At 53.0% G+C, this 20,594-nt stretch overlaps 7 protein-coding genes across 8 annotated transcripts; 3 read left to right on the forward strand and 4 right to left on the reverse strand.

The window, feature by feature from the left end:
- Positions 1-708: 708 nt before the first annotated feature.
- Positions 709-1,737, reverse strand: AAFC00_003764 (uncharacterized protein; the record flags this gene model as incomplete). 2 transcript variants are annotated; one of them, XM_069343286.1, is made up of 4 exons in its annotated part: positions 709-861; positions 914-1,239; positions 1,291-1,495; positions 1,558-1,737. In XM_069343286.1, 4 exons carry the CDS (start codon positions 1,735-1,737, stop codon positions 709-711), a joined length of 864 nt encoding a protein of 287 aa, XP_069201113.1. The 2 variants fall into 2 exon arrangements, with proteins under 2 accessions (XP_069201113.1, XP_069201112.1); XM_069343285.1 differs by having other exon boundaries at positions 1,558-1,734.
- A 1,204-nt stretch (positions 1,738-2,941) lies between these two features.
- On the reverse strand, positions 2,942-3,871 carry AAFC00_003765 (uncharacterized protein; the record flags this gene model as incomplete). The annotated part of the gene is made up of 1 exon (XM_069343287.1): positions 2,942-3,871. One exon carries the CDS (start codon positions 3,869-3,871, stop codon positions 2,942-2,944), a length of 930 nt encoding a protein of 309 aa, XP_069201114.1.
- Positions 3,872-4,480: 609 nt separating this feature from the next.
- Positions 4,481-5,632, forward strand: AAFC00_003766 (uncharacterized protein; the record flags this gene model as incomplete). The annotated part of the gene is made up of 2 exons (XM_069343288.1): positions 4,481-4,624; positions 4,688-5,632. The coding sequence occupies 2 exons, from the start codon at positions 4,481-4,483 to the stop codon at positions 5,630-5,632; spliced, it is 1,089 nt and encodes a 362-aa protein (XP_069201115.1).
- A 1,306-nt stretch (positions 5,633-6,938) lies between these two features.
- On the forward strand, positions 6,939-8,618 carry AAFC00_003767 (uncharacterized protein; the record flags this gene model as incomplete). The annotated part of the gene is made up of 1 exon (XM_069343289.1): positions 6,939-8,618. One exon carries the CDS (start codon positions 6,939-6,941, stop codon positions 8,616-8,618), a length of 1,680 nt encoding a protein of 559 aa, XP_069201116.1.
- Positions 8,619-9,110: 492 nt separating this feature from the next.
- On the reverse strand, positions 9,111-9,772 carry AAFC00_003768 (uncharacterized protein; the record flags this gene model as incomplete). Its single annotated transcript, XM_069343290.1, has 4 exons — positions 9,111-9,364; positions 9,431-9,454; positions 9,524-9,684; positions 9,738-9,772. The coding sequence occupies 4 exons, from the start codon at positions 9,770-9,772 to the stop codon at positions 9,111-9,113; spliced, it is 474 nt and encodes a 157-aa protein (XP_069201117.1).
- An 853-nt stretch (positions 9,773-10,625) lies between these two features.
- Positions 10,626-11,667, forward strand: AAFC00_003769 (uncharacterized protein; the record flags this gene model as incomplete). The annotated part of the gene is made up of 3 exons (XM_069343291.1): positions 10,626-10,710; positions 10,762-11,516; positions 11,569-11,667. The coding sequence occupies 3 exons, from the start codon at positions 10,626-10,628 to the stop codon at positions 11,665-11,667; spliced, it is 939 nt and encodes a 312-aa protein (XP_069201118.1).
- Positions 11,668-12,434: 767 nt separating this feature from the next.
- On the reverse strand, positions 12,435-14,396 carry AAFC00_003770 (uncharacterized protein; the record flags this gene model as incomplete). Its single annotated transcript, XM_069343292.1, has 1 exon — positions 12,435-14,396. One exon carries the CDS (start codon positions 14,394-14,396, stop codon positions 12,435-12,437), a length of 1,962 nt encoding a protein of 653 aa, XP_069201119.1.
- Between the last annotated feature and the right edge of the window lie 6,198 nt (positions 14,397-20,594).

Genomic DNA, 20,594 nt, shown 5'->3' on the forward strand with positions numbered 1-20,594 from the left:
CTTTGACAACGTGCAAACATGCATGTTCCATGAACGGTTCCCACCGAAAGTCAATCCCAAGACAAAGGTCCGTCGTGCGTTCTATGACATTGCGGTGAGCAAAGGAAATCTATCATGCGCGCGTCGAGGCTATAAACGTCATACAATCATTTGCATGTGTTTTCCCACCTCGTCACAAAAATCGAGGCATTGGTGATGGTCAGACCACATGTGCAGGCGTGCAATCAGCTGTACTGTTTTTATATCCGTATTTCTAAATATGCTGGTGGATTCTCAAATCACTCTTGCGCATCTGCTCGCTTTGTCAGGCGTCTTTAAATACACCTTCTGCAGGATCTGGTCAACATTGGTACCGTAGCTGATGCAGCGTACTCCGACTGCTTTTCGTATGGTCCTCTTGTCCTATACTGACCAACCGATGGCATTTGTGTGTGTTCTGAACGATGCCAATATCATTGCACTGAGATTGCAATCATAGCGTGGTGCGCTGATACAGACTTGCGCCGTGAAGAAGTCTGGGTCTTCTCCGGTAAGGCTCACATGCCGAATGGTGGTCGGGGCTGCGTGATCTTGCACCAGTACCAGTTTGGCGTGACAAGACTTGTATTGAATCTCGACTATTGGCTCGACCACATCCGAGTATGGGACGAAACATGTTTTTGTTTAGTCTACGGTCTATTATACCGTAGTGCTTATTGGTCTGCATCATCATGAGAGCCTGGTGAGCCACCACATGAAGCCGAGCTGGACAACGTAGGCGTACACAGCGAGGAATCGGATTCTTCGGTTGCGTTGCGGTTTGGCGACCGCCTGAGCATTCGTTGTGTTGTCAGGCAATAGAACATACTTGAGGGATCTTAGCTGCACTTATGTCAGTCAATCGAAAAGAACAAAAACCTCTAACGATGCTCACCAAGAAAAAGGCAATGGCCATGTAGGTGTACACGAAGACGGACCAGCCGACCCAGCCGCCGGTACTCTTGCCGCCTGACGTGATGGAGCTGATGGCGACTGTAGCAATGATGCCGACGAACTTGTAGCCAGAGTATGCAACCAGATCTAATAGCTGAGATTCGTTGGAGATGTTAAGGAGATAGGTTCCAAGTTTGAGCAACATGATCTCGATGACAACGGTGAGGAAGGCATTCGTTGCAGTCAGACCCAGTAGTTCCGGACGGAATGCGCCCCGAATACCCGCAAGGAGAGTCGAAAGAAGAACGTAGGTGACAAAGGCCATGACTAGATATGTTCAGCATGGGGATTTTCTCGGTTGACAATGCTGGGGCTGACCTGGGATATACATGTCAGGGCTGTTGATGTCCTCCCTCGGGGGTAGGAAGTATGGTCCCTGGCCATTCGATGACATGGGCTGCTGCTGGCGCGACCAAGGTCTGTGACGCCATGGAAATAGAACGAGGCAGAGCTTGTTGACAACATAAGAGTTGGAGACATTGAAATAGTGCTTGAGACGGCCGACATTGACATAGCGATTGAACTGAAATAGAGAGTCAGCGCTGACCATGGAGAAATCATGACTACAGTCTCGAGACCACATACGTTTTGTTCCATGTATTGCTGTCCGGCATCGAAGGCGGTCTTGCCAACCTGTAGACCCATCTGAGCAGTAGGATCGTTTATGAAGCCGCCGAACGGAGCCTGTCCATAGCCTGCTCCCATGCCGGCTTGCGGACCGCCGTATCCATAGCCGCCCTGCTGTTGCTGTTGCGCAGCCATCATGGAAGGAGGAGGAGGGGATCGTAATTGAGGTACTGTTGATACGTGTTGCGGAACAGGGTGATGGAGAGGGGGGACTGGGCAGGCCCCATGCCGTAAGCTGGACGCTGCATAGCTTGGAACTGGTCAAGGAGAGTGGCAGATAAGGGAATGTGGTGGACCAACGAAAGGTATAATATGCAATCGTGAACACCTTAGTCCTCGATATTAGACTGCTATCTTACCTATTATAACACAGACTAAGGGTAAGATACAGGTGCCTTCCTATGATGAATCCTGGGGGCTACGTAGCGTCGGGAGCTTGGCAAAACAACATTGATGCGTGCAAACATCGTCTTCGCTCGTCCACTACTCGTGCGGCGTCTTGTCCGCTTCCATGCATGACTCGACCGAGAAGAGCCGAGTTCAAGCATCGATTATGAGCGACCACTAGAAAGACCTCACTTCGACCTAATTAACGAACCCTTCACGTTGCACCCATTCTCCATTCGATTCAGATGAACACAATCGCTGCCCGAACTTCTGGCTCTGCCGGTCTACGAGTCTTTCTCTCGCGATTGTAGACTTTAGTCGTCCGAAGAAACCAAGGACCTTCCTACCAATCCCTAACGCCTCTATCATCGTCAACACCATTACCCTTGACATCTAGTAATCCTTTTGTACGATAATCAAATCCACGCCGCAGACTCGACAGCTTACTTACTATTCCCTAGCGTGACCAGTACATAGCTGCCAACAATGAAATGTGCACTGTCAATCTTGCACTTATGTTACATTTCTAAGCTTTTAACTGAGCAAATAACTTGCTCAGTAACAGAGCAAGTATTTGCTTTACATGATTGGCGAACCGAACTTGTCTATTCCATGTATCTCTATGCTTGACCTTGTTCATCTTGAAATAATAATGGTGGGTGAAGTTCTGAATCTATTGTCACACGAATCGCAAGAGTCTCATTTATAATCTGGGTATTGATATATTTCATTTGTGTAAACTTTGCCTATGTAGCAAGAGTATATAAAACCCCAAAGCAAAGTATAAATAACGCCGGGTTGTATGAACAGTTTGAAAAAAAAGATTCCATCTGCGTATCGACAGGGAAACATCGCTAACATGACTTTGCAAGACGTGGTGGGGGGATATCCAGTTTCCACCAAATTTTCCTCGTACTGAAGTTCATCAGTTCTTCTTTTTCGTCGACACAGCTGCTTAAGCAGTGGAAGGGGTGGGATCGCCCTTGGCGGGCTGGTCCTTGGGAGCAAGAGAGAGGTCGAGCTCGAGCTTCCTGACAGCCTTGCCGTCCTCGAAAGGAACAAAGTCGACAACGAGGTCGTCCTTGACGGCGAAGACAGTGTCGGTGGCGATGTAAGGGTCATCCTTGGGGAAGATCTGGGTGACGCAGCCCTTGTAGTTGTCTGCGGTGATCATAAGGTGAATGTGGGCAGGACGGAAGGGGTGGCGGTCGAGGAGCTTGAAGATGGCACCGGCGGGGCCATCGGTGGGCAGAGAGTAGGCGGTAGGACGGAGGCAGTAGAACCAGTAATCGCCATTCTCGTTGGTTCTGAACTTGCCACGGAGATTGTTGTCCTCCTGGTTGTCGGGGTCCTGGAAGTCGTACTTTCCGTTTGAGGAAGCTTGCCAGATGTCGACAACGGCGTTGACGATGGGCTTCTTGGTGACAGAGTCGAGGACCTTGCCCTTCATGAGGGTGACAAGACCCTCGTGGGGGGATCTGATGATAGTGTCGCCGTTGTCACGGAAAGGAGCGCGGGGGCTCCAGAAGGGGCCGAGAATGGCGGAGGAGGTGGGGATGTCACCGGCCTCGGACATCTGAGCGTGGGCCATCTCGTCGACCAACGACTCGAGACCGAGAACATCAGACATACGGTGGGCCTCGTTACGCTGAGGAGTGCTGATCTGACCGATCCAGTTGACAAACTTAACACCGGCCATCCACTCCTCGGTGGTGAGCTCGACCTCACGGGCAAAGTCGTGGAGATGAGTGATCAAAGAGGAAAAGATCTCTCTGGTTCTGTCATCACACTTGGGGCCAATGGCATTGATGACATTCTGGGTGAAGTTGGGGTCGAATCGCGAAGTCTTCTTGGACTCGTTGGCATTCTTGGTGGTGTCAGACATGATGGAGATTGATATTGGGGTAAAAATGATCAATTGGACAAAGTCAATGGAGTAAAAGGAAGAGAGAGAGATGGATGAGAGAATAGTTTCCAAGCCATGGCAGGCGAACAGGCTCTACTTATTTCTTCGACAAGACTGTACTGACACAGTTAGCAACTGCCCCTCGAGCCCTCATGATCGGACGGCAATACACTCGGCTTGTCCAGGCGGGGCAAAATGCCTGCCGTCTCGACACTCCGGAGAGCCTGGGGAAGTACTTTATGCTCTCTTGGCGCTTTTGAGCCAATCACCGTCCGAACGATTATTGCGGCACTCCGCAAAACCCTCTCTAGCGTCAGGGTCGGGACCGCGACCGATCCACACCTCACTTGCCTTGAACCGAAGCCGAGTGTCATCATGTCAAATTAGCTGCGACACTGGCCCGCGAGCCGCAAAGCTGTCTTGTCATGTAGTGTCTGGATATCCACGGGAGCTCGTACTCTGCTCATGTGCCCATCTTCGATCATCACAGCAGGCAGGTCTGTCCGCGTGTTTCATTTCAGACGTCTGCTGTCTTGCCGTGAACCGCTCTTACCCCGCCGCTTCTTCTCTCAGTCACATTCCAGAAACATGCTTCATCATTTGATGGTGGGGACCTGGACTCCTCCAGGAGCCATCTTCACTTTGCAATTCGATGACGAGAAATTGACTTTGAAACTGATCAAGAGAACGGAGATTCCCAAGGATGAACCAATCTCGTGGATGACCTTTGATGTAAGTAGATGTCGGTAAACTTGCAATGTAGTCTTCCATCTCTAAGAGTCCCTTTCCGTTCAGCATGCAAAGAAAAACATATATGGTGCGGGAATGAAGAAGTGGAACTGCTTCAGTGTGAAGAGCCCGATCGAGATCGTACATCAATCTTCTCATCCATTGGGCGGTCATCCTAAGGCCAATGATGCAGACACGAAGACTCGAGCTATATTTGTATTGGCGGCGAAAAAGCCCCCATACAATGTCTATGGCAACCCCTTTTACGATTACGCCGGCTATGGAAACGTGTTCTCGGTAGACGAAGAGGGCGGTCTCAAGGAGAACACCCAAAACTACGAGTACTGCCCTGAAACCGCAATCCACGGCATGGTGTTCGATCCTACCGAGAGCTACATCTACTCTGCAGACATGTGGGCCAACAGAGTTTGGTGTCACAAGAAAGACCCGAAGACCGGCCACCTCGAGACCGTTGGAAGTGTCGAGGCACCCGGAAAGGGGGACCACCCCCGCTGGGTGGCGATGCATCCAACAGGAAACTATCTCTATGCACTGATGGAGGGCGGGAACCGCCTCGCAGAGTATGTGATAGATCACCAAACGCACATGCCAGTCCCTACGCACAAGATCTATCCGCTCGTGCCCCCGGGTCACCAGGAAATCTATCCGAAAATGTACCGCTCAGATGTCTGTTTCCTCTCAAACAGTGGGAAATATCTGTTTGCCACATCGCGGTCCAACTCCCCAAGTCTCACAGGCTACATCGCCGCATTCAAGCTCACCGAGACTGGCAGCATCGAGAAGCAGATCTGCCTGAACCCGACACCAACCAGTGGTGGTCACGCCAATGCCATCAGTCCGTGTGACTGGAGCGATGAATGGCTGGCATTGACAGACGACGAAAAGGGATTCGTGGAGATTTACAGGTGGAACGAGGAGTTCCTTGGTCGCGTGGCTCACTGCGATATCCCTGAGCCTGGGTTTGGCATGAACGCCATCTGGTACGACTGAGCTTTTAAGATAGATCTTAGCTGTAGAAACAAACGAACAAACGCAACCCCAAAAGTCGTTCTCTAGCCATCGCCACTGCCGCTGCCTTGACCATATCTCATCACACCTCTTCGTCTATCGCGCCCGCTGCATCGCATCTACACTTTTTTTTCTCACGCAGACCCGCACTTACAGCACGTAGCATCGTCATTTCCACCTATCCCGAATCTTGATCTACTGTACGTACCCACCCAGATACCAGACCACAGTGTCTCCGTGCAAACGAACGCTCGGATGCACCACCGATGACCTACATCCATCCATCTAACGCGTGCGGGCCCCAGGCGGACGGAGGTGCACTCCTTCTTCCCCGCCGACACCGCTGCGCCTCCTCCGCCCATCGCTACCGGACCGGGGGCCGGGAAGAGATCAAACCAAGCAAGGCGCAGCGATGATGCAACACGCAATTACCAAGAAAAAAGAAAGGATATAAGACCACACCGGACCGTCCGATCCAAATTTCTTGGGAACTAATTACTCTGTGGTGATCCCGTTACCGCACAGCAGCGCAAACAATTGCGGGCGCCCGCTAGCTCTCTGCCGACCTTAACCTCCGAGGCCGATGCGAAGTGAGGGGCAGTTAATCGGCATGCATGCTGTGCACGGACGCTTAAGGTAGGGCAACGGACTCGGGGCTTTAGTGGGGCAAACGTGTAGTGGGAATGTCTGCGGCATGCTGGAGCGCGCGTGGGGTAGTTCTTTGGAGGATTGGGTCATTATGGGCATATTTCTTTGGCAGTGGGGGTTTTCTTGGACAAGGGAGGAAGACAAGTGAGGTCAGTGAGAGTAAGGTGGGTAGGTAGGCAGTAGGCAAGCTCCGAGGAATATACCGCAGCAGCCGCTCGCGTGGGGTGCCGCTGTCCATACCCGCGTTTTTGGGAGGAATATCATTTTGTTTTGAGCTGTTGGCTGGCTGTCGGCAGCTTGTGACGGTAGGTGAGGGGTGAGTATGTGAGGTATGTGCGTTGGGTCGTTTCGAAGTACTGTACCATCGGTCACTCTTTGATGACATTTGCGATTTTCTTGTGTTTCTACAGAGTGCTTTGCTATCTTGAAGCTTTTGTGTATCTGTCGTTGAATTGATATTCACTTTACAATAGTCGTCCATACACACCTTTTCCTTCCACAGCTTTGGATCATCTCTCTTGTGATTGAACTACTTGTGTTGTTGCATCCCATACATCAGCTTTACGAACAGCTGAGCTCAGGACCGTGAGATATATACCATCTATAAGACTCAAGTCTACGCTACATCACAAACAACAAAATGGCGCAGACACCGGGCATCCTGTACGTGACGATGCAGCCTTCGTCGTCTCTTCCGGCGGCAGAGTTCCACGATTGGTACAACAACGAGCATGGACCCAATCGGCTGCGTCTGCCCTTCATCAAGAACGGCTTCCGCTACCGAGCCATTGACCTCAATGGCAGCTCCGGAAGCGACGCACAGCCAGAATGGATGGCAATCTACGACACGCCGTCGATGGACGAGTTCAACAGCGAAGCCTATCTCGCGCTGCGGGGATCCCCGGTGCAAAGCCAGCGAGAGCGGGATATCAGACCGTCCGTCAAGATCGACAGACGCAGCTACGATCTGATTTCGACTCGCTCTTCTCCTGCCTTCAAGCCACTTGAGAACATCGAGAATGCCTCCGAGGGCAACATCGTGCTCTCTGCGCTGCTGACGCCTCACCCTGACAAAGACGCCGGGCAGATCTCCAAGTGGTACGAAGAGGAGCACACGGACATGATCACCAAGGTCCCCGGATGGCTGCGCACGAGGCGATTCGTGACGGCCAAGATCGACGGCAAGGACACAGTCGACTATCTCGCCCTGCACGAGTTCTCGCCGTCACAATGGAAGGGCCTCGACATCCCCGAGTTCAAGGCTGCGACCACAACCCCGTGGGCCAAAGACATCATGACCAACGTCATCAAAGACCGGACCATGCGCATCTACGAGCTCTTCTACAACTTCGGTGCCGCGCCCCGCGACATTGGCAGTTTCATCTCTGCAGGCCGTAAGCCGTGGGACAACCCGCCGACCAAGACCCGCACGATCCCTTCCGGAAGCAACGGCGGAGCAGTAGAGTCGTACATCACGACAAAAGACGGTGTCGACATCCCTTACCGAATCGAAAGCAACACGACCGACCCCAACGCGCCCCTGATCGTGCTCTGCAACTCCATCCTCGTGGAATGGGGCATTTGGGACAAATTCGTCGACTCCTTCCTGAGCAAGAGCAAGTCCGGCTTTCGTGTGCTGCGCTACCATACGCGCGGCCGCTACAACAACCTCAGCAAGACGCCCGTGACGGTCGACCTGCTGGCGTCGGACATCATCGCGCTGCTCGACGAGCTCAAAGTGCCAAAGGCCGCACTCGCAATGGGCGTCAGTCTCGGCGGCGCCACCGTGCTCAACGCCGCACTGAACTACCCCGACCGCATCGGCGCTTTTGCCTCGTGCGACACGAACGACAAGAGCCCCGCGGGCAACAGCAAGGCGTGGACGGACCGCATCGCGATTGCGGAAAAGGAAAACGCCAGCGCCGCCGACGACAGCAACACGAAGATTGTGGGAGACGAGCTGGCAGAGGTCACGGTCAGACGATGGTTCGTCAAGGAGAGCTACGACGGGGCGGAGATGGAAAAGGAGTGCGAGCGCGTCAAGGACATGGTTGTCAGGAACAGCCTCGAGGGATTCAAGGGCAGCGTGCGCGCGTTGTGGGAATACGACATGCAGCCGCTCATGAAAGGGGCCAAGGTCAAGGGTCTATTCGTCGCTGGAAGCGGAGACGGCGTTCTGCCAAAGACTATGAAGGACATGGCGGAGAGATATGGCAGCAGTGGCACCGAGTGCGTCATCATCGAGGGTGCTGGTCATCTGCCCATGGTGGAAAAGCCTGAAGACGTCGCCGCTGTTGCGATCAAGGCTCTCGCGTTGTGAACTGCTACAGGATCTCCTCATGAAAACAGAAACAAGAAATGTGGGAAGTGGATAAGGTTGGCTTTATGAAGTCCCTCTTTTCTTTTTCTCTCGATATGCAGAATATAGATAGACCTTCCACAATGAGCCTTATCCTATGGTTTCTTGCTATCCATCGATGGCTTCAGAGTGGGGGAAAAGGAGATTTTTCTTCCCTCGTATCAGCGGGTCCCGCTCGCTCGTGTCTGACGAAAGGCAGTCAGAGACCAGCAGTCAATACCTCTGTGCCGGTACTGTCGTGTTCAGCCGATGAGTTGTACGCCTTGGACGTCGTGATTTGATCGTGTCTTGAGCGATCTTGTATTTAAGTTCCTCAAAGGGAAGGATATGGCCGTGATTCGTGTCATGAGCTGGGCAAACACTCGACTGTCTATGTGTTGCGGCAGACGAAAGTCCCTTGTGTATGCGCGGGGTATACAATGTCAGCAGTGAGCAGCTCCTCCCTTGCCGTGTCTAGGGAGCTGGGTTATCCCGGACGACCTGTCTGATTTTCTTGTCGTAAGCAGTGCGATCCTTCTTGAAAAGGTTGTATGCATCTGCCTGGGCGGGAGAGTCGGGATTCGGCTCGTTGAGTAGTGACTGGATGCCTAATAGGATTTCCTTGATGGTAATGGCAGGCTTCCAGCCTTCTTCTTCGTTGAGAATGGACAGGCAGACGGTGCCGGAAGGGTAGACGTTGGGGTGGAAGAGTGGGGGCACGAATTTGCCTGTCCGTGGTCATTAGCGCGCGCCAGACGCATGAGATGTCTAGTAGGAGTCGGCGCTTTGCATACACTTTGGGGGCTTTGTTGGGTACTCTGTGTAAATGGCATGTCAGCGGCTGATCTCATGTGTGTGACAGTGGTGTGAGATGGGTTTCTGCATACCATCGGGAAACGAGACTTCCAGCTTGAAGAGACCCCCTTCCCATAACGTCTTGTCTTTTCCAGGAATCGAGCACTCCCACTTCTTCAGGTCAAGAGTGCCTTGGGGGCCTTTGACTGGTTTTGCGACGAAGCCGAATGGGTGGTCTTTGCGCCATTGCTTCCTATGGCAGCTTTCAGTCGCTGGACGACAAGCGTAAGTGGCACAGCTGCTTACCTCTCTTCTGAGAGACGATTTTGACACAGAGACATGGCTCAGGAGTCTAGTGAACGCTTTGTGATGGGGTGCTTGTCAAGTAGATATTCAGCGGAATGCAGGAATCGCGGCAGATGTCTTGCTGGTGTGATGGAAAGTGCAAGTCGAGGGTGAGAGCGGAATGACAGAGGGATACTGCCAATAACACACGAGGAAAGAAAGTTGTGTTGGTCGTGGCGAGCCTTACTGTAGGAAAGGAAAGACGAACTTCCAAACATCAATGTCCTGTCCCGCCGGCATCACAATGCGGCACATCAAACAATGCAAACAATGTCCACCGCCCGGCATTCTGATTTTCTTGATCATCTTGTATCACTGCTGTGCTTGCACACTACGGCAATGATTGGGATTAGTGACCGTCGTCCTCCAAGAGCTGGGGAACCAGGGCCATGGACAGAACAACAGTAAAGTTTGCCTGAAGCGGCTAAACGCTCCCTCGCAGTGGATCGTCCAAATAAGGTCTTGTTGTTGTATCATACAGTACAGTGAGGCAGCCACTGTCGATTTGCCTTTTATTATTAATGTCTACTGATTACTGGTGTGTGTCTGACGTGGCTACTACTGTATACCTAGGTACCTTACCTCGTTAGTGCAACTTTCTAGACTGACTCTGATAATTGCAGCACCAGCGAGGCTCGGAGTAACGCGAGATACTGGTACAACATTCACCTCGGCCCTTGGCAGTTGTGCCTCAGTAGCAGCATTGCCTTGTTTCCTCTATCAAGCAAACACTTCCGTTCACTCTAACCCGTCACCTGTGACCTTTTTTCGTACATATTGTATAATATCCTGGTCTGATTACTCAGTTCACTCACAACCAACCTGTTTCCCGAAGAAGTGAGATCGATCATGGCCGACAAGCAGACAGCCGAGCAGCGTTTCAACCCGGAAACCGCTCCTGACCCAGATGAAGATGACCTGTCCGATCTTGATGGTATTGAATCTGATGTAATTCACAGACAATGCAATGACTAATTCGTCCAAGATATGCTCGACGACTTCTCAACAACGACATTAAAAGACACAAAACCCACGAACCCCGCACCGGCGACAGCTGCCCCTCCAAAGCCTGCTTCTGCGCCTCAGGCATCCACAGAGGATGATGACTTTGCAAAGGAACTCCAGGCCGGTATGGCTAGTTTACTGGGTCAGTTCGACCAGAACCCGGACATGCAGAAGCAGTTCGAGGAGATGATGAAAGAATTGAGCACGGCTGCCGCTGCTGCCGAGGAGCCCAATGCGACTCCGGCCACCACTGTTCCACCGCCAGCGACCACCAAAGCTGCTCAACCAAGTGCCTCGTCGAGTACCAAGAAACCTGCCGAGTCTTCCTTCCAAGACACAATCCGCAAGACCATGGAGCGCATGCAGAACTCGGGAGAGACGGCTTCAGCAGCCGCTGCCGGCGCCGGTAGCGAAGAAGACATGCTGGCTCAGATGCTCAAGGAGATGGAGGGTGGAGGCTTCGGCGGCGGCAGCGAAGAGGATCTCAACAAGATGCTCATGGGCATGATGGAGCAGTTGACCAACAAGGACATCCTGTACGACCCTATGAAGGAACTACACGATAAGTTCCCCGCCTGGCTCAGCAGCAACAAAGACAAGTGCTCGAAAGAGGACCTGGCTCGCTACGAGGAACAGAAAAAGGTGGTCGACGAGATAGTCGCGAGATTCGAGAGGAAGGAGTACAGTGACGAGAGCACCGAAGACAGGGAGTACATTGTCGAGAGGATGCAAAAGGTGTGTTTACTCTTCGTGCATCCATACTGCATTCACTGACCTCGCCAATTAGATGCAAGCCGCTGGATCGCCGCCTCCCGATCTAGTAGGGGACATGAGCGCTGCCCAGGAAGCCCTCGGAGACCTCGACGCCGGCTGCCAACAGCAGTAGACGGACCCGTTCTGAGTATCACTGAAGGTCACTGGCCGCACCTCCACATTCCCACTTCAGCGAGCCACATGGATTTCGTATCTGTGTCCTCCCCAAGAATATCGCAAACCAGGGCACCACCACGCCTCTTGCTTGTCCTGTCTGGTCGACTTTAGATGATTCCGTGCTCACGCGCATGTAGACATGAGAAGGCCGTCACCAGAACGACCTAGCGCGGAGTAAGTGGGCAGACTGACATCAGTCATCCAAGATGACAACATCCCTCGGAATCGCTGCTACCCCTATCACTATATCCATGCTTTCGACCTTGTTGTTCGCCAACGAGAACTTCAACAAGCCACCAATCATCCGCTGCTGATGGAAATCGTATGGCCAAGTGATGGATGGCGAATGCTCTGCCTCGGAGCACATCTGCAGCTGGAGGAGCCATGGCCGTGCCCTGGGTCGTATAGGTCAAGACGTATACCTACGCAAGGGATGGTGGTAGTCGAGTGCAACGAGATCTGCATATATTTCCTCTAGGAGGGGAGGATAGATGCGCTAGTGGGAAATAAAACACGAATGACACGAGTAACGCAGACAATATGGCTTTTTAGCTAGATATACAAGTCACCTTGAATTGAAGAGAAACAAGAACAGAGCGCAGCATATACGAGCACCGCACTCACTGCATCCATGTTCTGTTCTTCTCCTGCCGAGTTTCTTCTTCCTGCTCTTTTTGATTCTCCCAAAAGCCGCAGCGAGAAAAGCTCGAAGAGAAAAGAAACTCAACCAACAGTGATGTTGATCATCTTGACATCCTCCTGCGGCTTCTCCTTGTACGTCTTGACGTTCTCAATGCGATGCACAACATCCATGCCCTTGACCACGCGTCCGAAAACCGTATGTTTGTCATCCAACCACGGCGTCTTCTCCGTCGTGATGAAGAATTGACTGCCATTGGTGTTCTTTCCCGCGTTGGCCATACTGACCGTATACGGCTTGTCATGGCGCAGCGCAGGCGAGAACTCGTCGCCGAACTCGCGCTCCCAGATGGACGTGCCGCCTGTTCCGTCCCCTAGCGGGTCGCCGGTTTGGATCATGAACTTGCGGATCACGCGGTGGAAGATGATGTTGTTGTAGTAGCCGTTGCGCGCGTGCGTGACGAAGTTCTCGACCGCGAGGGGTGCGTGCTGAGGGTATAGACGGATCTGGATGTCGCCGAGGGTGGTGTGGATTGTGGCTGTGGAGCTGCTCTCGGCGGCTTTTTTCTCTTCGAGCTGGTTTTGCGCGGACAAAAGGTTCTTGGGCTTTTCGTTGTGCACGTCGCGGGATTTGAGACCGCTCGTGTCGATGCTCTCGTTGGTGAACATGTAGAAGCGCACTTTGCCTGGTCCTGTCGCGACGAGCATGGCATCGCGCGCTTCGGCTTCTTGAAGTAAGGGATTGTCGCTCGCTGCCATTTGCACTGTCACTACGCCTTTTTTGTCGGGTTGGCCTTGGTATAAAGCGAGGTTCAGAGGTCGGAAGGCTTCTTCTTTGCCGTAGAGTTTCATCACGCGGTTCGTCAGCGTGTTGACGACTTTTGTTCCTAGTAAAGACCCGTAGAGCAGGAAGTTGCCCGTCTCGTCGAATATGGCGTTCATGCGAGACTTGACGGATGCGTGTTGCTCGATTTCTCTCTCGACGGCCATGCGGCGTCCGAATTCTACGTCGTCTAGTTTCTCTATCGCCGTGCCTGCTTGTTGCATTTCTGTGATTGTCTTGATGGACTCGTCGTAGGTCCTGTACAGCTTTCCTGTCGGGAAGTCAAAGATACGGATCTTGCGATCCGGGAAAGATATCGTCGCGAATTGTTGGCAGGTCGGAGACATTGTGATTGACGTAGGTACGGATTTAGCCTTTTTGAACTCGAAGAGGTTGGTAGAGCTTTTCATTGCAAAGACATTGTCGGGTTTTTCGTAGGCGTTGCTTGGACTCCAGTACTCGACCATGCCTCCTTCGTCGACCGACACGACACAGTCATATTGCGGGTTGTAAGCCATGAGAGACACGGGCGACCTGTGTAGCTTGTCCAGCTTTTGCAGCGGCGTAGTGTTCTCGCCTCGTCCATCATAGATGCTGACGAGGTTATTTGTGTCGTTCGAGACAGCCAGCAGCGGGAAAGACGCGCCTCTTCCGTGAACGTAACAGACGCATCTCGGCACAATGTCTGGGTGCAGCATGGCGAGCAGATCAAAAGTAATGACATCGAATATCTTGACAGAGCCATCGGCACCAGCTGTGGCAAAGCTCCTGCCGTCGGCGCTGACAGAGACACTCTTGATCTCGCCTGTATGGGCGCGGAACTCCTTGACGAACTCAATCTCGCCAGAGACCTTCTTCCAGAACTTGACATAGCCGTCGACGGCGCTGGTGATGAGAAAATCGGTATGGGGGGTGAAAGTGACGAAGCTGAGCTGGTCTTTGTGCATCAATGACTTGGAATAGCGAGTCGCGGTAGGCAGAGCGGCGATGTAGAGCTTCTCGTAGGGCAGTCTTCGCCGTTTCTTCTTGGGCGCAGTCGAGGGCAGAGAGGGGCCGAAGTCGTCGTCTTCGTCGGAGGACGTGTCTTCAGCGCCGTCCTGTTGCGCGTTTGTCCCATTGCCATTGCTGTTGCCATTGGCGCTGTTCGCTGCCGTCTCTTCTGCTTCTACATCTGAGCGGGTGCGTTTGGTGCCCTGGGGCGAGGTGAATCCATCGTCCGACATTTGACGGCGCGCAATCGGTCCGGCGCTGCTGTGAGACGCCTTGGCGGATTCTGCACAGGGGAGGACTCACACTGTGTAAGGGACGGAGATGTGTCGAGATGTAGCCGTGAGTCACAGACGGATGTAGAAGGAGGTTACTAGGTAAATCACTAGATGAACATCTCTGTCCTCTGTCTCCTTTACAAGTACGAGAAACACAGGGAAGGTGCAGCTACAATTACCGGTGGATCGGCAATCCCGCAGTCCGCAACGACGCTAACCACGGGCGGGAGTGAGTCAGACATCTTCAAGCTTCCAACTCAGGGCAGTCACTCACTCCGTCACAGCGTCATCTCCAGTGGTGGGGCATGTGCCTTCCCCATCGACCTTTCTTACAATTGTTCGCCAGTGACCCTGTCCTGAGTAGGTAATCATCATGTGCTGAACACCAAGAGTAAATAAAACTAGATTTACACGCTGCCCACTTCGCCACCACCTTCTCACTTCTCAAGAACAGTATCTTGTCTTCTAGTAAGCGTGGTCCCCTGTACTCTGCAAGCCTTGCAAAAAGTCACCTTGTCAGACATTCAATTGTTTTATCAGGCCGCATATTATTTGAGCCTGCTTTTCTTTCTTGTGCTTGCCACTCTTGCTGTTCCTCAGTCCAACGCAACTTCCTGTTGTGGCGCGACTCGCTCTTGCTACTCAGACACACACGAGAGAGACACTTGAGTCTATTTCCTGTTGTCTGCATCCCCAAGATATAGCAGCCATGTCTGCTGTAGACGCAGTCCCGTTACCGCAAGCCGACCCTTCCCGTGGCGGAGCAGCATCCAGAGGACGACGACCACGCAGACCGCGAGGGGAAAGATCGCCGAACACCAACACCCAGGAGTCCGCGTTACACCCCGAAACCCAGAGCCAGCCGTCACAGAGTCACACTGGCAGAAGGAGAGGCGTTGGCGCACGTGGACGCGGTGCAAGAGACGGACCTCTCGCCATGAGACCATCAAGCATCACTCCCGCATCCACCGACCCATCCAGTGCTGACATCTCCTCTACTGAGACACCCAACCCAAACGCGAGACAGAGACAAGCAAGAGGTGGCCGAGGCGGAAGAGGTGGCAATACTAGAAACCGGGAACCCAGAGCAGAAAATCGGACGGTGAATGGAAGAGCGTTTGGTGGCCAACTCACCCAGGAATCTGCCTCGTCGACCGCCGCCGACCTGCAAGGAGACGCCGACGTCTTCGTGCCCGGTCAGTCACACTCGTCACAAGCATCCGCACACGTCCAACGTTCGCAAAGGAGAAGGTTATCCAAGTCCACCGCCCCAGACATTGCCTCCCGCACACATCACGACATTGACAACGGCCACTACGAGTGCGCCATCTGCACTAACGAAGTACTACGTAACTCCAAAGTTTGGTCATGCAAGACATGCTGGACAGTCTTCCACTTGAGTTGTATCAAAAAGTGGTCTTCAAACGAGGGCTCTGCTGCTGCACGCCAGCAAAATCTAGAGAGCGGTGACATTCCACCGCCGAGGCAGTGGAGGTGCCCAGGATGCAATTTGCCAAAAGATGTCCTGCCCAAGACCTACACTTGCTGGTGTGAGAAAGAGATCGAGCCTCGCTCCCTTGCCGGTCTGCCGCCCCATTCGTGCGGAAACTCCTGCGGAAAGGAACGAGTCCGGAAGTGTCCACACCCCTGCCAGCTTACCTGTCACGCCGGTCCGTGTCCGCCATGCACCCACATGGGGCCTACCCAGATGTGTTTCTGTGGCAAGCATGAGACAATAAGGAGGTGTCTTGACACGGATTACGAAAGTGGATGGAGCTGCGGAGAGGTTTGCGGCGATGCAATGCCTTGCGGCGAGCATACCTGTCCGAAGCCTTGTCACGAAGGCTTGTGCGGCGCCTGTGAAGTTCGAGTCGATGCTCGATGCTACTGCGGTCAAGTCGAGAAAGCTATCCTGTGCGCGGATCGCGGCGACGAGAAGCCCAGCGAGGTTCTCCACAGTTCAGATGACGGCAAAGATGTCGTCGAGGAGTGGACAGGTCTATTCGAGTGCACAAACGCCTGCGAGCGTGCCTTCGATTGCATCATCCATCGATGTGGAAGGAAATGCCACCCTCAGGATGCCCAACCCAGCCACTGTCCTCGATCTCCCGACACCGTCACCCATTGTCCCTGCGGAAAGACCGCCTTATCTGACTTCTCTGAACAAGTACGGTCGTCCTGCGAAGATCCAATTCCCAACTGCAAAAGGCCTTGCTTGAAGCAATTATCATGTGGCCATGCGTGCGAGCAGCTATGTCACTCCGGCGAATGCAGGCCATGTTTGAAGCAGGTGCCTATCAAGTGCCGTTGCGGGAGAACTACGTCTATGACCATCTGTCACCAAGGTGTCGAGGAACTACCGCAGTGCATGCGCATCTGCCGCGTTACCCTAAACTGCGGTCGCCATGCTTGCGATGAGAGATGCTGTACGGGCGAGCGCAAAGCCGCGGACCGTCTAGCCATAAAACGAAAGGGTCGGCCCATCGATGCTGCTCCACGGGCTATCGATGATGGCTTTGAAGCAGAGCATATCTGTACGCGCCCATGTGGTCGTCCACTAAAGTGTGGAAACCACTTCTGCGAAGATTTGTGCCATAAAGGTCCTTGCGGTACATGCCGAGAAGCTATCTTCGACGAGCTTGCTTGCCACTGTGGCCGCACTGTGCTGCAGCCTCCTCTGCCATGTGGCACAAAACCGCCACCGTGTCGCTACCAGTGCAACCGGCCAAAGTCCTGCGGGCACCCGCAGGTCCAACATAATTGCCATTTGGACGATGAGAATTGTCCCAAGTGCCCGTTCTTGGTCGAGAAGAGATGCATGTGCGGGAAAAAGAACCTGAAGAACGTGCAATGCTGGTTGGAGAACGCCAGCTGCGGACAGGTCTGTGGCCAGAAGCTGAAGTGTGGTTCGCACTTCTGTCAGAAAATGTGCCATCGACCGGGAGAATGTGAAGACGCAGCAGGACGACCCTGCCAGCAGCCTTGTGGCAAGCCCAAGACTGTTTGTGGTCACCCGGACGAGAACACTTGCCATGCTCCCTTCACTTGCAAAGAGGATAAACCCTGTCCTCACAAGGTCATCATCACTTGCCCCTGTCAAGCACAGAAGCAGGAGATGAAATGCTATGCCTCGAAGACCAGCGAAGGGAATTTGTCAAAGTCTCTTTCGTGCAATGAAGAATGCGCAAGACTCGAGCGCAACAGGAAACTCGCCCTGGCTCTGAACATCGACAAATCAACGCATGTGGATGGAGGCGATCACATCCCGTACTCCGCCGAGACGCTTGCATTGTTTCAGGCACACCCCAAATGGGCTCAGAAGCAGGAACGTGAATTCCGTGTCTTTGCAGCAGCCGATGACGAGAAGAGACTGCGCTTCAAGCCGATGAAGGCCAGTGAACGTCAGTTCATTCACCTCCTGGCAGAAGATTTTGGTTTCGATTCCGAAAGTATGGATCCAGAGCCGCACCGCCACGTCCTCGTCTTCAAATCACCTCGCTTTGTCAGCGCACCGAACAAGATCATATCAGAATGTGTGCGCATCCGGGCTGCTCAGCAAGCTGCAGCTGGTAAAATCGCTGCAACCGAGAACGAAGCTACGAACAAGACCCGTGGCGCGAACGAAGTTGGCGAGCCTTACAACAGTTACATCATCAGTCGACCTCGATTTGGTTTGATGGTTGAAGAAATTAGAGGCGAGATGATGAAGGTCATCCCACACAATTCGCCTGTTCAGTTTGACATTGAGTTCTTACCGAACGAAGAGATCATATTGAAGGCTATGACGCGCGCGCTTGATCCTCAGGCTTTGGAGCAGTCGCTCCGGGAGTACAAGGCACCTCTCGCCACTGCTATCGCAGGCAAATTACTCGGCAGCCTCCAGCTCTGTCATACCGACACTTCTCTCAATGTCACCCGCCGAGAATCCGACAGTGGCCCTGGTGATGGCTGGTCGCGAGTCGCCGCAAAGGGCGCTGCTCCCAAGCGGCTCATACCTCAATCGAACCTGGTAGGTAGGAACACTTTCTCAGCCTTGGGAGGAGAGTCAGGAAAAGTCACTTTCAGTGCCAAGAAGAAGAAGCCTGTCAAGGTTGTGGAGCCCGTCGCCGACGACTGGGAAGCTGCCGAGATCGAGGAGGAGGAGAAAGAGAAGGTTGCCAGTGGTGCCGCCAGCGGCGCCGAGGACGACTCTAGACCAAGTGAAGCTGCCGTTCCCTCTGAGATGGAGGCTGAAGTAGAGAGTGCTCCTACGGAAGCGCAAGCTTCTGTAGTCAGTGACGAGGGTGAACACTCCGGTAGCCATGTTCCTCCGACTGTCGATCCAGCTAATGTGGCCGAGGGTGCTGTTGTGGAGCCAGCTACCTTGGCAGAGTAGTAGTGTTACTCGAAGTAGTCTAGAGCTCGTATGTATCAAAACCAAGGTGTCGTCTCCACGAACCGCACAAGATTCCTACATCTCGCAGGTCATATCCAGCATACATCTGACCAAAAGGTATCATCAGCTAAGGTATAAATAAGCAGCCCACTTCAATTCAGATCAAATCAACCGAAGCATAAAAAGCAGAGTCCGTGACTACCTGACCCGTAATCTCAGGAGGTGAGGTTCTACCTTGCACGTTAGAATCCCGCTCCTTCCCTTTTGTAAGAACACGCAACTTCACAGCTCGAATCCTCACCCAAAGCACCTACCTTCCAAAACAGAGAGAAAGAGCGGAGCAAAGATGCCTCCCTGCTCTAATCACCTGAAATATCTTGCGATCCTCAACCTTGCAACGCATTCCATTTCAAAACCATAATGACCTCTCAACAACACACTGTCGTTTCCTTACACGGCAGATCATCCCAGATGATCTCAGCCATAGAGTGCAGTGATCGACCGACGCCGCCACGGCACCCTTTCTCTCCCTTCCCTCGCTCGGAAAATCAGAACTCGGTCTCGGTCGCCCAGCAGCCCGTCCTAGTCTCTGTTCCGCGCTCTCAGTCTCATGCTTCTGTTTCTGTTGTTGAGGACTCTATGAGGGGTGTTGAGGCTTCGCCTGAGCTGGGAGAGAATGGTGCTGGTGAGAGGAGGGAGGGGTTTGAGACTGTTGTTGACGTGGTGGGAGTGGATGAAAAAGTATCGAGGGTGGAAAAGGGGACTGTCTGTGGGAATACTGGTGCTGCTGAGGGTGGAGAAGGGATCGCTGATGCTGATTTGAGGGGGAAAAGTGTTTCCTTCGATCTTGCCGAGGAAGTCGCTACTGATGCAAATACGAAGGGGAAAAGTGTTTCTATCGCTCGTGCCAGGGTTGCACGCTCGCCGAAGTTGTCTTCTGCTCGCAGGCTCCAGCAGAGTCGGGACGCGAGAGCGGCAGCAGCATGGAAAGCAGTCGTTGAGCAGGGCATTTGTACGCCTGTGCGGACGTCCGAAGCCGTGAAAATGAGGACAGTAGATGTCACAGATCGTCACGAGAACAAAACTGTCATCAACGATGCTGACAGGAGTGGAACTACTCAACCGCCTAGATTGGCCTTGCGACGTTCTATGAAGGGTGGACCTAGGCTTCAAAAAGACACCACAGAAACAGCCACTGATCAACCAGTCTGGGATGTTCCTGTTAGTCCTCAGGGGGTTCTTGGTCGATCACCAGTGATCAGCCATACTAAAACTCAGCATGCAGTCGTAAAACGCAAAGGGGCCATCAAGAGCAAAAAGAAACACGTGGTTCATAAGACCGATTCAGATGACGAAGACGATATTGACACAAATTATCACCACAAGGCCACCATAACGCCCATCGCTAGCGGAAGAACTACTCGTGCCTCTCGCAACCCAGGGATATTGCTTGAATTGAGCCACTCCAAGAGAAAGGGCGCGCAGCAACAGATACGACCCCAGTCAGTCCGTGACTTTGAATCAGTTGTTTCCGAACAAGTACCGTACCAAGTCCCACTTGTCGTTGCCGACGAAAAAGCGTTGACATCTGTCGAGGCCAGACAGCCGCCGGACAACGAGATCGAAGTTGAGCCTAAGCATGCGGACAATGACAAGGGAAGATTGGAGCAACCAGTTTCGGACCCAGGAGTGACCCAAGACAATCCTGTGGTTTTGGGTGGCAGTAGAAGCTCCTCAAGTACTCCAAGTAGTGTTTCGTCAAGAGGTGCTGGCGAAGACAC

Source organism: Neodothiora populina (genome assembly GCF_041146345.1).
Source record: "Neodothiora populina strain CPC 39397 chromosome Unknown canker_contig_16, whole genome shotgun sequence".
Classification (NCBI taxonomy): Eukaryota; Fungi; Ascomycota; class Dothideomycetes; order Dothideales; family Dothioraceae; genus Neodothiora; species Neodothiora populina.